The following is a 16,687-nucleotide window of genomic DNA, read 5'->3' as shown; positions in this document are numbered from 1 at the left end:
GTTCCCATGAGGCACAGGGTCAGACTGATTTGCATATGGCCATGTCTGAACTGAGGTGGCAGAGTGGGCTAAAGAATGGTGATGGATCAAACCCAGATCTGTTGACTGGGTGTGAGTGTTTGATTGGTTCTGATGCTCTGTCCATCATCACCCCCTTTTGTACCGCTTTGTTCGCCATAAGTTGGCAGGGTATGCTCAGACGTGAGTCCCTTGCTCACTTTGCCACTGGATTCAAGCAAGCCTGGCTGAAGACGGCTGAAATGCCAGAAACCGGTCCTAGGAAACTTGTTTCCGGTCCAGGGAAGGCATGGCTTGGCAGTTCGGGCTGGACTGTTCCCATGAGGCACAGGGTCAGACTGATTTGCATATGGCCATGTCTGAACTGGGGTGGCAGAGTGGGCTAAAGAATAGTGATGGATCAAACCCAGATCTGTTGACTGGGTGTGAGTGTTTGATTGGTTCTGATGCTCTGTCCATCATCACCCCCTTTTGTACCGCTTTGTTCGCCATAAGTTGGCAGGGTATGCTCAGACGTGAGTCCCTTGCTCACTTTGCCACTGGATTCAAGCAAGCCTGGCTGAAGACGGCTGAAATGCCAGAAACCGGTCCTAGGAAGCTTGTTTCCGGTCCAGGGGAGGCATGGCTTGGCAGTTCGGGCTGGACTGTTCCCATGAGGCACAGGGTCAGACTGATTTGCATATGGCCATGTCTGAACTGGGGTGGCAGAGTGGGCTAAAGAATGGTGATGGATCAAACCCAGATCTGTTGACTGGGTGTGAGTGTTTGGTTCTGATGCTCTGTCCATCATCACCCCCTTTTGTACCGCTTTGTTCGCCATAAGTTGGCAGGGTATGCTCAGACGTGAGTCCCTTGCTCACTTTGCCACTGGATTCAAGCAAGCCTGGCTGAAGACGGCTGAAATGCCAGAAACCGGTCCTAGGAAGCTTGTTTCCGGTCCAGGGAAGGCATGGCTTGGCAGTTCGGGCTGGACTGTTCCCATGAGGCACAGGGTCAGACTGATTTGCATATAGCCATGTCTGAACTGGGGTGGCAGAGTGGGCTAAAGAATGGTAATGGATCAAACCCAGATCTGTTGACTGGGTGTGAGTGTTTGATTGGTTCTGATGCTCTGTCCATCATCACCCCCTTTTGTACCGCTTTGTTCGCCATAAGTTGGCAGGGTATGCTCAGACGTGAGTCCCTTGCTCACTTTGCCACTGGATTCAAGCAAGCCTGGCTGAAGACGGCTGAAATGCCAGAAACCGGTCCTAGGAAGCTTGTTTCCGGTCCAGGGAAGGCATGGCTTGGCAGTTCGGGCTGGACTGTTCCCATGAGGCACAGGGTCAGACTGATTTGCATATGGCCATGTCTGAACTGGGGTGGCAGAGTGGGCTAAAGAATGGTGATGGATCAAACCCAGATCTGTTGACTGGGTGTGAGTGTTTGATTGGTTCTGATGCTCTGTCCATCATCACCCCCTTTTGTACCGCTTTGTTCGCCATAAGTTGGCAGGGTATGCTCAGACGTGAGTCCCTTGCTCACTTTGCCACTGGATTCAAGCAATCCTGGCTGAAGACGGCTGAAATGCCAGAAACCGGTCCTAGGAAACTTGTTTCCGGTCCAGGGAAGGCATGGCTTGGCAGTTCGGGCTGGACTGTTCCCATGAGGCACAGGGTCAGACTGATTTGCATATGGCCATGTCTGAACTGGGGTGGCAGAGTGGGCTAAAGAATGGTGATGGATCAAACCCAGATCTGTTGACTGGGTGTGAGTGTTTGATTGGTTCTGATGCTCTGTCCATCATCACCCCCTTTTGTACCGCTTTGTTCGCCATAAGTTGGCAGGGTATGCTCAGACGTGAGTCCCTTGCTCACTTTGCCACTGGATTCAAGCAAGCCTGGCTGAAGACGGCTGAAATGCCAGAAACCGGTCCTAGGAAGCTTGTTTCCGGTCCAGGGAAGGCATGGCTTGGCAGTTCGGGCTGGACTGTTCCCATGAGGCACAGGGTCAGACTGATTTGCATATGGCCATGTCTGAACTGGGGTGGCAGAGTGGGCTAAAGAATGGTGATGGATCAAACCCAGGTCTGTTGACTGGGTGTGAGTGTTTGATTGGTTCTGATGCTCTGTCCATCATCACCCCCTTTTGTACCGCTTTGTTCGCCATAAGTTGGCAGGGTATGCTCAGACGTGAGTCCCTTGCTCACTTTGCCACTGGATTCAAGCAAGCCTGGCTGAAGACGGCTGAAATGCCAGAAACCGGTCCTAGGAAGCTTGTTTCCGGTCCAGGGAAGGCATGGCTTGGCAGTTCGGGCTGGACTGTTCCCATGAGGCACAGGGTCAGACTGATTTGCATATGGCCATGTCTGAACTGGGGTGGCAGAGTGGGCTAAAGAACGGTGATGGATCAAACCCAGATCTGTTGACTGGGTGTGAGTGTTTGATTGGTTCTGATGCTCTGTCCATCATCACCCCCTTTTGTACCGCTTTGTTCGCCATAAGTTGGCAGGGTATGCTCAGACGTGAGTCCCTTGCTCACTTTGCCACTGGATTCAAGCAAGCCTGGCTGAAGACGGCTGAAATGCCAGAAACCGGTCCTAGGAAGCTTGTTTCCGGTCCAGGGAAGGCATGGCTTGGCAGTTCGGGCTGGACTGTTCCCATGAGGCACAGGGTCAGACTGATTTGCATATGGCCATGTCTGAACTGGGGTGGCAGAGTGGGCTAAAGAATGGTGATGGATCAAACCCAGATCTGTTGACTGGGTGTGAGTGTTTGATTGGTTCTGATGCTCTGTCCATCATCACCCCCTTTTGTACCGCTTTGTTCGCCATAAGTTGGCAGGGTATGCTCAGACGTGAGTCCCTTGCTCACTTTGCCACTGGATTCAAGCAAGCCTGGCTGAAGACGGCTGAAATGCCAGAAACCGGTCCTAGGAAGCTTGTTTCCGGTCCAGGGAAGGCATGGCTTGGCAGTTCGGGCTGGACTGTTCCCATGAGGCACAGGGTCAGACTGATTTGCATATGGCCATGTCTGAACTGGGGTGGCAGAGTGGGCTAAAGAATGGTGATGGATCAAACCCAGATCTGTTGACTGGGTGTGAGTGTTTGATTGGTTCTGATGCTCTGTCCATCATCACCCCCTTTTGTACCGCTTTGTTCGCCATAAGTTGGCAGGGTATGCTCAGACGTGAGTCCCTTGCTCACTTTGCCACTGGATTCAAGCAAGCCTGGCTGAAGACGGCTGAAATGCCAGAAACCGGTCCTAGGAAGCTTGTTTCCGGTCCAGGGAAGGCATGGCTTGGCAGTTCGGGCTGGACTGTTCCCATGAGGCACAGGGTCAGACTGATTTGCATATGGCCATGTCTGAACTGGGGTGGCAGAGTGGGCTAAAGAATGGTGATGGATCAAACCCAGATCTGTTGACTGGGTGTGAGTGTTTGATTGGTTCTGATGCTCTGTCCATCATCACCCCCTTTTGTACCGCTTTGTTCGCCATAAGTTGGCAGGGTATGCTCAGACGTGAGTCCCTTGCTCACTTTGCCACTGGATTCAAGCAAGCCTGGCTGAAGACGGCTGAAATGCCAGAAACCGGTCCTAGGAAACTTGTTTCCGGTCCAGGGAAGGCATGGCTTGGCAGTTCGGGCTGGACTGTTCCCATGAGGCACAGGGTCAGACTGATTTGCATATGGCCATGTCTGAACTGGGGTGGCAGAGTGGGCTAAAGAATAGTGATGGATCAAACCCAGATCTGTTGACTGGGTGTGAGTGTTTGATTGGTTCTGATGCTCTGTCCATCATCACCCCCTTTTGTACCGCTTTGTTCGCCATAAGTTGGCAGGGTATGCTCAGACGTGAGTCCCTTGCTCACTTTGCCACTGGATTCAAGCAAGCCTGGCTGAAGACGGCTGAAATGCCAGAAACCGGTCCTAGGAAGCTTGTTTCCGGTCCAGGGAAGGCATGGCTTGGCAGTTCGGGCTGGACTGTTCCCATGAGGCACAGGGTCAGACTGATTTGCATATGGCCATGTCTGAACTGGGGTGGCAGAGTGGGCTAAAGAATGGTGATGGATCAAACCCAGATCTGTTGACTGGGTGTGAGTGTTTGATTGGTTCTGATGCTCTGTCCATCATCACCCCCTTTTGTACCGCTTTGTTCGCCATAAGTTGGCAGGGTATGCTCAGACGTGAGTCCCTTGCTCACTTTGCCACTGGATTCAAGCAAGCCTGGCTGAAGACGGCTGAAATGCCAGAAACCGGTCCTAGGAAACTTGTTTCCGGTCAAGGGAAGGCATGGCTTGGCAGTTCGGGCTGGACTGTTCCCATGAGGCACAGGGTCAGACTGATTTGCATATGGCCATGTCTGAACTGGGGTGGCAGAGTGGGCTAAAGAATGGTGATGGATCAAACCCAGATCTGTTGACTGGGTGTGAGTGTTTGATTGGTTCTGATGCTCTGTCCATCATCACCCCCTTTTGTACCGCTTTGTTCGCCGTAAGTTGGCAGGGTATGCTCAGACGTGAGTCCCTTGCTCACTTTGCCACTGGATTCAAGCAAGCCTGGCTGAAGACGGCTGAAATGCCAGAAACCGGTCCTAGGAAGCTTGTTTCCGGTCCAGGGAAGGCATGGCTTGGCAGTTCGGGCTGGACTGTTCCCATGAGGCACAGGGTCAGACTGATTTGCATATGGCCATGTCTGAACTGGGGTGGCAGAGTGGGCTAAAGAATGGTGATGGATCAAACCCAGATCTGTTGACTGGGTGTGAGTGTTTGATTGGTTCTGATGCTCTGTCCATCATCACCCCCTTTTGTACCGCTTTGTTCGCCATAAGTTGGCAGGGTATGCTCAGACGTGAGTCCCTTGCTCACTTTGCCACTGGATTCAAGCAAGCCTGGCTGAAGACGGCTGAAATGCCAGAAACCGGTCCTAGGAAGCTTGTTTCCGGTCCAGGGAAGGCATGGCTTGGCAGTTCGGGCTGGACTGTTCCCATGAGGCACAGGGTCAGACTGATTTGCATATGGCCATGTCTGAACTGGGGTGGCAGAGTGGGCTAAAGAACGGTGATGGATCAAACCCAGATCTGTTGACTGGGTGTGAGTGTTTGATTGGTTCTGATGCTCTGTCCATCATCACCCCCTTTTGTACCGCTTTGTTCGCCATAAGTTGGCAGGGTATGCTCAGACGTGAGTCCCTTGCTCACTTTGCCACTGGATTCAAGCAAGCCTGGCTGAAGACGGCTGAAATGCCAGAAACCGGTCCTAGGAAGCTTGTTTCCGGTCCAGGGAAGGCATGGCTTGGCAGTTCGGGCTGGACTGTTCCCATGAGGCACAGGGTCAGACTGATTTGCATATGGCCATGTCTGAACTGGGGTGGCAGAGTGGGCTAAAGAATGGTGATGGATCAAACCCAGATCTGTTGACTGGGTGTGAGTGTTTGATTGGTTCTGATGCTCTGTCCATCATCACCCCCTTTTGTTCTACCGAGGAGGTAAGCAGGGATTAGCTTCAGCGTATAACTCCTTTGCCATGATTAGAGTGGTGGTTTCTGTCTGGCTTAGGCGCTTGCCCTAGCCAACCAGAAATCCCATTTCTAACAATTTCTATGTTTTTTAAACGTAAAGTAGTATTGTTTTATGATACATTTGCGACCAACCCCTCGCTGTGCAAGGTGTGAGCCACCAGGATTGGCCACATAGCCATTGGTCTTGTGCCCAACCGATCGCACTCATGTCCTATGGTCATGCCCAGCATGGGTTAGGGTGCTGGGTGCATGGCCTGGCCATGCGTGGTGAGGTGGAGGTTTGGGCTAGACCCTGCCCCCAACATCCACGAGCTGCTGACTCCTTACCACACACAGCCTTCAGGCATCCGGCAACAGACCCCACCACCTTTTTTTAAAATAAAAATGTTTACTGTGAGACTCTTGCTGGACTCCTGCTGGAGTCCCACGAGACCACATGGAGTGGAGGGTCACGTTAGGTCCTGCTGGAGTCCTAAGGGTCAGGGAGTCAGGGTACCCATACCCTGCACGCTATTTTTTTTTAAGTCACATATATTCACCAAGTCTCTATGTACTGTAATGGCAGCCACAACTTTTTTTTTCTTGTTGTTGCCAACCAATCCTATCGCTCGCTCCAGCGGGACTGTAAGTCCTGCGCCACAGAGCTGGGCGTATATGGGAAAAGCCCTCCTGACCAATCAGACTACTCCAATATTTGAATTTGCATCCTGTGGGGCTACCGCTGGAGTCTTGCTGGATCAACTGTTAATATATTTATATTTTTTTGCCATTCATTTCTCAAAAACTACTGAACAGATTTACACCAAATTACAAAAAGGCGCTTTCTAAGTAAAGATCTAACTTTCTGGTATACCAGGTGTAATTCTGTTTATCCAATTTTTTCCAATGAAAACTGCAAAGGCAAAAAAAGTGTTTGGATGTTTGGTAGGTTAATACATGTTATAGTTTTGATATTTAAAATTGAAATGTCTAGCATTTTTAATGCAATGCTTGAATTTTATTTTGCTTTTGGTGACAAGTTTTGTATGCCGAGCTTGTAGAACTTAGTGGCTTGTTTACTGCAGTTACTCATACACCAAACTTCATCCACATGTGGGCTCTTAGTTTCTTCAGACAGGAAACTCAAGTCACAGGGTTAAGTACTATTCAGCTTTCATTTGTTAAATCTTGTGATGCTCTCAAATGTACTCATAATAAACTTGCTAAACATATGTGTGAGGTCTTAAGATCCGATATCACTTCTTGTGATGCCACTTCCTGTGTTATCACTTCCTTCGATATATATATGTATGCTAGATGTATTCTATATGATTATTTGATACTTTTGAAGGGGTAATTAAATGTGCCTTTTCATGAACGATTGTTAGATATATTTTTTCCGTGATACTTTTCTCATACATATATATATTGTCTCCCATACCCAGGTATCATAGGGTGATTTGGGTATAACCCTGTTGTTTTTGATAAATCACTTCCTTCGATGCCACTTACATACTGTCTAACTTGGTTAGTACCCCCGCTTCTTTTTTTGTGTCTTGTGCGCCCTGCCCAAACTGTTTGCTGACTTCTGATCGCCCTTGGAGAGTTACGCGTAACCTACTTTCCAGCAGTATCTACGTGTTTCCTGATATTTATATTTTATAGGCTTTATGTGCTTGTTTGTTACTGGTTTTCATCTAACAGGAACCATGCCATCAATATGTCAGCTGGAACAACCTGCTCAGGACTGGGGTGCCAGCAACTGCATTGAATGTATCTGGCCAGAAGGTGGCACTATAAAGTGCGGCATAACACACGATAACCTTGGACCGTTAAATGCAAGTAGGAGATGGGGGCTTTGGCGAGATAAGGGGGGGGGGGGGGGGGCATCTCTTGTTTGCTGGAAGCGCAGACGCTCAGTGTAGGTATAGCATGTTTCTGTAGTGTAGACCGACGGTATCAACAGCTTCTACGTGCAGGCTCCTCTACGAGGGAAAGTCAAACATTCTTCAGCGGTATTTTAGGCGACCTTTCGAAATAAGGGATGTTTTCAAAGGGGATGTGTTCAAAGCGTTAAAACGCTCGGGATTCTGTTCCGAAAAATATTATGGGTGCACTTGACAACTGCAAGGGAGGCTTGTTTTGAGCGATGGTGAAGGATATGGAGAGGGCACGTCGTCGCAGTCAGGGCGCTTGGCCACCCCAGCAGGCAGCCACGTTACTGATCCATAGTACCCCCAGGGGCACCCCGCTTTCCCCCCTTCCCCAAATTGTTACTGATCCAGATATCTGACGTACCTGGTAAGGACTGTCATTCATATATATTGAAAGGGAACAGAGCGTCATGTTTGGCACGGGGCATGAAGGCGTTCGTCTCCAGCACGCTGCTTCCACGTAAAAGTGGTTTATGACGTGTCATGGTGTACGTACGCTTGAACGAGCTCTCATCGACCAGCAGTCAGCCATCCTGAAGCTAAAACGTTAGTTACACTGTAGTCCAGAGCTTGGTTTAGGGAGGTCCCACTCTTCATTTGGACTCCCCAGTAAGTCCTAGTCCATTTTACTAGGACTGCTAGATACCAAAATTTCAGCGGTTCCTAGCCACATTTTCCTTCCTCTCTCACTGTCATTCAGCGTTACAAAATAGGCCAGGCTCACTTCTTCTAAACAAACAATACGGGAAATCCATAATGCACAGAATTGCCAGTCACCCACTCTCTCCTCTGCTTGCTGTTGACTCGATGGGCGTATTTTATTCTGAAGAGATACTGAGGCCAGTGTGTTCGTTTTAGGGAGCTGGTGGATTATGTATGTCCGTATTTTGGAATACATGTGGGCTAAAACTGTATGAATTATGAATTGGAAGTGCATTTCAACCATCAAAGTTACCATTCCTGCACAAGTACATTTACATGATTTTAGTTTAGGGTCCTTTGGAGAGGCTATTTTTGAGTTAAATGGTGGGGTAAAGTAGACACAAACAAGGATTTCGGCTGAAAATAACCACTGCCCAGGTAGTTGACTCGTAGTTGTAATTAGCATTTTCAACACTTCGGGGTAACGTACCCCGTGCCAAATGACTTGTAATTGAATTGGGTTTGAGTACGACAGGCCTGTCAGTCAGCCACGGGCGACTGACAAAACTGCGCTGGGTAAGCCAGCGGTGCCTGCTGAGGGTCGGGGCTGCCCTGCTGCGCCTGGCAGCCCGTGTGGGTGTGTGCGCAAAGCGGAGCACCGCCCCGGTGCGTCCCAGGCCTCCGCCTCCTCCGCTCATTCCTCAGCAGCCGCTGCCGCAGCTTGCTCCGGGGGCGGAAGTGTGGCTCCCCCAGCACACACGCTCCAGCGGCCGGGAGACAGCGCGGAGCCGGGATCGGGCTGCCCGCACCCTCCGGGGACCCCGGGTTGCTTCCAATCGGAGGCTGAGGACGCGGCGGCAGGACGAGGTTTCCATGCCAGGAGGCGGCGCGACTGTGCACCTCGGAGCCTCTCTGGCCACTTGTGGATTGTGACAGAGCCCCTTCGGAAGCTGCCCGAACCCCTGCTCTCCTTGCTGCAGCTTTGCGTAAGGTTTAGAGGAAACGGAGGGGCTGATCTGTAGGATCGGTGGAGGGGGTGCTGCGGGTACGTGCCCCCGCACTGAATCACCCAGCAGTCCCAACTGCCAGCTCCGACGAGGAAAGGTTCACCAATAACACACTCGGCGATTGCCGGCGTTTTCCCTTGGCCACCCCGGGGTCGTGGATCCCGTACCTACGCACCCCCAGCCCCCGCCTCGCAGAAGAAACCATCCTCTGCATCAGAGCCCCCACCCTTTATGACAGGAGCCGCAGCCGCTCCGCCTGCCAGCGCAGCCAGACACTGCCGCCCCCTCCCGTCTGTTTTCCTTTTTTAATAGGATGTTTGGATCCAACACTTGAAAGGAAGTGAAAGTCATTTGAAAGCGCTTCTACATCTTGCAAGGAAATGATCACCTGTCAGAGCGCCTACCCTCCAGGATGAGGCAGCACCCAATGCGCCTGGCATTCCCCGGGGAGCCTGCAGGCACCTATTGCCTCTCCTGAGGCCGAGGGATCGCCGGTGCTCCAGGGGTGGGCTTCCTCAAACTATCTGATGGCCGCTCTCGGAGGACTCATGCCCCGCCTGTAGAGCCACCGAGGCTGGTTGGTCTCTTTATCTCCTGGCAACACTGCCTCTTACTGCTCATTTATTGGAGACCCAGATTCGCTTCCTCTCAGAGGAATTTGTACCTGATATAAGTTTGCACCCCTGGGCTTGCGGATGAGGACATGGCAGACGGAGCTCGGTCCCGTTTTGGCAACCTGGGTCACCGCAGCCCGGCGTCAAGCCCAAAGCTTGGGAGAAGCAAAAATCGTACCCAGCAACAGCCAGCGGCACCCCCGCCTCACCCTCCACAGGCTACCACATCCTCCTCGCCGGTGGCCAAACACCAGCAACAGGTGCTCATCTGTCCAGGACACAGCTTCAAGAAAGTGACCCTGACCAAGCCGACGTTCTGTCACCACTGCACGGACTTCATCTGGGGGCTGGCGGGCTACCAGTGCGAAGGTAAGGCATGATGCTTCTACAGCATGTCTCGGGAGGCCTGCCAGTTGCTTATTACAGGAATGACCATGACAGGGGATGTCTCTCTTATCACTATCAGGTGGGCTCTGCAAAGGTGTAGTGGCCGAGTTTGACTAAGGAACATTCACAAGTTACCCCGGAAAAATCTGTGGTATTTGAAATGTTTAAGGCTTTCTTTAAACCTAGCCCCTAGGGACGTCACCAGACCTCTTCACGTCATACATCGGTGGCGCCGGTGGGCTTCCCTTGAGGGCAGCTGAAAAAGTGCAAATTAATTGCACACTGCTCTACAGGGCTCCCAGTTACTCTACAGTTCCCATTTTTCCAAGTCATAAGCCGGGTACGGTAATTGTAAAAATATGTGACGTCAGCACGACCGTGACCCCATGTTCATTTATTGGAGAAGTGGGATGTGATCTAATGGTCGATCAAGTCGCAGATTCGACGAATATATTGTCCGAACACCCATAAAGTCTATTTAGGCGTCTTTGTCCTCATGCCAATTTGACAATCGTGACAGTCCAAACAGTTAAGCAAATTAGTGGCCTGCTCTGTGAATTCGTAGGCCTGAACTTGTAAGAGAAGTTAGGTCATTTGTGTAAAAACAAAAAAGTGCCTTAGGACTAGTGGGACTATGGGCGAGTGTTGTAATGATGTGAGCAAGATCACTGACATTTGTACATAAAACAATAATGGGCTTTCGTCACATTGACCTGAAATAGTTTCGTAATTTTATGTGGTTTCACTGACACAGTTCTTTCTGTACCTTTCACTAGTTTTGCTATTCTCCATGTATGCCTATGATTTTTGTGCCCAACTGCTTTCTGCGAGTAAAGTTTGTATATACAAGCACTGCTTTGCCTGTAAAAAGAGGCCAGACAAAGTGCAGTAGAGATGGGTGGTGAGGTTATTGTGAGACATCACACCATTTATTTTAGTCCCATGTATGACTCGACTGTTATGAGCCACATACCTTTTATGATCGATTATATATAATCTGTTTACATTTCATATATAAACATGTTTTTTTATGTTGATTGTAAAATGGCCCTTTCTAGGGTGCTTTCCCTCAACTTTTTACCTTTGTCCCTCCTGGTTTTCCGCTGATCTGTGTGCTAGCCTTAGGATTTTGAGCGCTGTTGACACTCGATGCCAAAGCGTGTACCTGTCATATACATACTGATGATTGGTGTATATACACATGGTTGGTTTGAGTTATCTGTAAGTCCCTCGTCAACAGGTAAGACATATACCTACGGCATGTAACTCAAATGCTCCTCCGTGGGCCTGCAGCACTGGTTGTGCCACCCACAGAGGTAGCTCTTCAAACATGCCACAGGTTTCCCATGATGGGTCCTGTGTGTGCAGGATACTGTTACTCGGCTTGGCATTTAAAAAGCTACTTGCCAAGGTTTTGCATGTCTCTTGCTATATCGGAGGATTCCCCGGGGACAGGGTGTGGTTTTTGGAAGAGGTAGGGCATGTGTGCGGTAAGGCTACATGCACTAGTGGTGAATGACACCGGATAGTGTGTTCAGTTCGAAAGGGCATGCTTCTCGCATTGGATTAAACAGGATGGAAAACAGAACATTTATTCAATAAAGAATCTGAAACAGAAATCTGGATGCTTTGCACTGTGTTTGTTTATCAGAATTAATTCATTCATAGATAATCACAGTAGTCGGAGGCTGTCAACATAAAGTAAATATGTACATAAAAAGGGTATCAGGTGCTCAAAAGGTGTACAATATATACAAGGTGGTTGAGGTTTTATAAACATGTGAGGGATAGGCCAGATAATGCTTTAACACCAATGACTCTTTTCACTGATAATGTCCTTTTGTTATGTGTAGAGTCTTGGTCAGTCTGGGCCTTGAGTAATCGTCAACGTTTCAACCCGTTGTGTGCCCCATTTGGAAGTCACGCAGGGTTTTCATCAGGACAGAGCGGGGGATCGGGGGGGGGGTGACAGCCCTAGAGGGGCCAGACACAGTCCTGGCCGAGGTGGGGGGCCACTGGAGGTAGGCTCAAAGCGGGCCCAAGCGATGATTGCTCTTGAATTTAGGTAGATTCAATCTGAGGATGAGTTAGGCAGATGAGCGTAGTCTTGTCGTGCCGCTGCATACAGTCAGTGACTAACAAAAGGACATTATCAGTGAAAAGAGTCATTGGTGTTAAAGCATTATCTGGCCTAACCCTCACATGTATATAAAACCTCAACCACCTTGTATATATTGTACACCTTTTGAGCACTGAGCACCTGTGTCACATGATCACCTTTATATGTAAATATTTACTTTATGGTGACAGCCTCTGACTACTGTGATTATCTATGAATTAATTAATTATGGTAAACAAAAACAGTGCAAAGCATCCAGATTTCTGTTTCAAATTCTTTATTGAATAAATGTTCTGCTTTCCAGGCGCTTGAGATAAGGTGGCTATCCAATTCAAATTAGGGCATGCAGTGCACCACTAAGTAACCAACCTTTTACCCTACAGAACCGTTTCTTGTTTATTTACATATACCCAGGTTCTGAGGGACACAGGGCAACCCCATTATTGTTTCACCTCTCGCATTGGACTGGCATGAGGGATTTGTGGGAAGGCTATTTAGCTGTATTTCCTACAGGCAGAAGAGGGGCAGTATAGTGTTTGATATTGATGAGATGGTTATGGTGAGTCCTCTCCAGTCGTGTGACTGGATTTGAGATTACTACGTTGGAAATACCACTTTGGGAAAGTGGGCATTTTTGTGCTTGTGGCTTTGTGCCCCAGTCAGCTTGTCTCCAATCCACATCTGGCTGCTAATTTTGTGCATTCCTGATCAGTCAACCATAAATTAGGGGCTCAAGGGAAACTGCAAACCTCTGACTCTGTGGGCCTTCCTGGGACGGATAAGTTGGGGTGAAATTGGAGCCTGCATTCCAAGGGGCAGGGTCTTGGCCCCACTAAAGATATTGATGAGCGGGCCCATGCATTTCAATGGTGGCCTTATGAACTGATCTCATCTTCAAAGGCCATTGTGCGTATAACTACTGGGAATCTTCCCTTTCAGGAGTTAGAGATGCTTGAGGGTTTGGAACTATACTACGCTGGGACATTGACAAAAGGAACTGCAACTGAATTATCTGCAGACTTGTGGTGGACTTGGTCTTGTTGTGCTCTAGTAATGGGTCTGTCATTTGGTGGATTTTGCCTGAATGTTGCTGGCCTGCAGCTGATTGCCATCTGTCCTGCTCCGGGTCCCTAAGCACTATCCAAGGACCGGTTGGCTGGCCTCCTGTCCACGAGATCCCAGGGACAAATAAGATCTTGTTTCTGCAAGATCGTAAGGACTGTGCAGGGTGCAGTGGAAACTGGTGGAAGTGATCGTCGGTTGGGACAAGAACTTTCCTGACGTACGCTGTAATCACACTCTGCAGAGATGTGTGCTTGTAAATATTAGTGTCCCACCTGGGGTGTCGGAACGTGAGGAGTTTAAGGAGTGTGAGGGAAGTTTGCCGAGTCCGAGGGACTCGTGCTTGCAAGCAGAAACCTGTGCTTGCTTGCACTCCATAGCATGTGGTGTTAGAGGGGTGTTGGGGGGAGTTGCCTAATCCGTGGTACTGAGCTAGCAGCTGAGACTGTCTTGACCTCCAGATCAGGAGGACGACAGTGCCTGACATTGTGGCCTCAGTCCGAGGTCGCTGACTTAGTTATAACTGTGAAGTATACCGTAAGTGTGTCGTGTTGATTTCAATGTGCATGTAATACAAAGACCAGTGTTTTATACATAGGTCGTGGAGTCTCGTTTTGTAGCGTACGCAGTGTGTTGCAAGGGTGTTATTATGCCAACACTTTACACTTTGACTCTGAGGATAAGCCTGACTGCTCGGTGTCAAGCTACCCAGGAGGGACCAAAGGATGTTGGACAAGTGTATGTCACTCATCGTATCTAGGATGGTGGATTCCGCCTGGCTTTAATGCGTCCGAGACAGAAACTGCTGGGTGTAACATTGATTAATTATTTGTCTAGCTTTAATGGCTTCTTGTAATCCAAGACAAACTTGAATTGACCTGTAATAAGACAGCAGGGCTTTGTTATTTCACCCCACACACAAACCAATAGGATAATGATGTGTATAAGTAATTTGATTGTTTTTAAGATCCATTGACTCAATCAAAACTATATTGTTAATACTGCATGAAAAAGCCTCACCCACATTTTTGTGGCATGCTTTATCACAGACTAGTCGCTTGGACCCTGATGAGATAGTACTATCAGGGCGGCCTTTACCTCAGACTGAGGGAGTTCAAGATAAGTGATACTGGAAATGTATGGTATCCAAAGTGTTGCTAAAACTACCTCTCAGTAAACTTAAATGAATACCTTTGTTGAGAAGATAACCAGGGTAAGATTAAAAAAAAGTGACATTGCATGAAGGAATGAGAGATTAGGTCTCAATCATGCTACAGCTGTTTCTTTAGCCAACATATTTTGGCCTTGCCATCAGCCTGCAGGGGGTCTATGGCCTCCATTGGGCAGGTCAGATCCCTGCGGTCTGTAGACTTGCTATGTCTTAGTATGTGCAGTAAGGCAAGAGTAAGTCTTAACCTTTTAACTTAATTTTCGATTCTTCTTCTTAGGAAACATGTAAGGTGAGCAATATTTTAAGTCCATTATTTCTAAAGCACATACTGCCATCCTACGCAGAGATCATATCAACTAGCAAAGTATTACACAAATGAATGCCCTACAAATACACAACAAAAGCGAGTAAAGCGTGATCAGACAGTTGTGTTCCCACTTACCCGCACTCAAGGAGCATTGACCCACTGATGTCATTGGCGGGGTACAGCTAAAGGTCAAAGTAGCCAATGTTTTTATTTCTCCTCTTGGATACAAGGTAAAAGGCACTACATATTGAAATACTAATGAAAAGGGTATTGACCAAGAGGAGGTGAAGCCATGACAGCGATGGTCACATATGATAGTGCAGAAATAACCATTGTTTTTAAATCAGTTCATTCACTATTGTTCCATACATGTATGTGCATGTCTCTGCCTCCTATGCCCTACATAAAGTTAGCAGTTCTGAAATCCGTGTTCCATTTTGGGTACTCCTACTACTTGTGGGCACATATTAAACATGATCATCTCACCTATGTGTAATAGGTCCCTCAACATAAACCGATTTAAGAACTTGTTATTGTTTTAAACTGAAAGTGCCAATCCAAATAATAACATTGACCCCGCTCAAAGTGGTTGCATTCATATCTGAGCATAAGATTCAGGCATGTACATTACGCTCAGTGCATGTATGCAGTCACTGTGACATACTATTCTACATACTTTATTTCATTATTCAGATGTATCATGCATATATCAAGAAAGAGAAATCATTGATGACAGTAGAGGAAAAAGTTTTTTTCCCAAGACACTCTAGTTTCATGTACACATTGTAGAGCGACCCCTCATCACTGGGCAAAAAATGTGCTCTACATCTGGCTCTGGTGCCACGACCTCACTTCATGCACACATCCATTGAAAGTTCATTGCTAACAATTAGGGAAGAATGCGTGGACCAACATTCCAGACTTATTCATGCATTCCAACTTGACCCCTCATCAGGTGCGGTCATCTCACCTCGTCAAGATAGTGGTTCAGCGTAGAACCTAATTTTCCACCGTGAGCCCGGTTGGGTGCTGTTGTTGTGTTGCCATCACACTCTTATGACAGCACAGGATTCCTGGCGGCCCCAGTGGTACTTACCACTTCACGGACCCATGTGTGTGGTGACTCAGAGATCATCATGGGAAATGCTGCCCCCTGCAGATGCGGACTCCTAATACCAAGAAGCCTCAGCATTATCCTAGCGCACTTTAACCATATGCAGATAGTGTGCGTCCAATGTAAATTTAGAATGGATGTGTTTACTTTCCATAGTGATTAGCATTCTTAAACAGTTGAGGACACCACATATTTATAATGGTAAACGCTTGTTTATTTTGAGGTATAGTAAATCAGTGTGCAAATAATGGACGTCCCTATTCAAATTTTAAATGGATGCCCTACTCTGCATTAGTAAGCATTAAGCATTATTAAGCGTGGGAGGACACCACATTATTCAAAGGGGAAATGCTTGTTTTTTGTGAGGAAATAATGTCCCCCCCCAATGCTAATTTCCCATGGATATGTTTACAATGACTAATAGTATTAAACCAGTGAAGACACCGCTTTGGTCAAGTGGGAAATGCTTGTTTACTGTGAGATATGGCAAATCCAACATGGTTCCTCATTCATTCAATGGCATATTCATTCTAAGCCATGATTTCAGAACATCTCTTTACAACATAAGTAGTCACCATGGACGTGAAAGAAAGCTCGATGAGAATGCCTTGACCCTGTGGTATACAATACAAAAATGAGAGGATTGTCAAACCATTGGTTTATTCATTAGTACTAGGGTTATGCCATCCTTGTGGAACTTTGTATTAATATCTTGTGTGCCATGACAATGCCTGAGGTGTTCTTTTGACGCTGTATAGCACTATTCTGCAACAACGCGGAGGGTTTCTTCACATTTCAAGGCAGAAGACTGAATGAAGACTATTTTGTGATGTTATA

General features: G+C 48.0%; 1 protein-coding gene across 1 annotated transcript in view; it reads left to right on the top strand.

Annotated features, from left to right (window-relative positions):
• Window positions 1-8,772: 8,772 nt before the first annotated feature.
• DGKQ (diacylglycerol kinase theta) overlaps window positions 8,773-16,687 on the top strand; it is a 1,093,519-nt gene continuing 1,085,604 nt past the window's right edge. The window contains exon 1 of the mRNA XM_085636612.1: window positions 8,773-10,059. Coding sequence (XP_085492738.1) covers window positions 9,780-10,059 — 280 coding nt within the window. The 5' untranslated portion in view covers window positions 8,773-9,779. The remainder of the gene's footprint in view (window positions 10,060-16,687) is intronic.

The sequence above is a fragment of the Triturus cristatus genome, chromosome 2_1 (assembly GCF_964204655.1).
Source record: "Triturus cristatus chromosome 2_1, aTriCri1.1, whole genome shotgun sequence".
NCBI classification, from domain to species: domain Eukaryota; kingdom Metazoa; phylum Chordata; class Amphibia; order Caudata; family Salamandridae; genus Triturus; species Triturus cristatus.
Note: the sequence above shows the minus strand (reverse complement) of the source record. Positions and strands in the feature narration are given on the sequence as shown.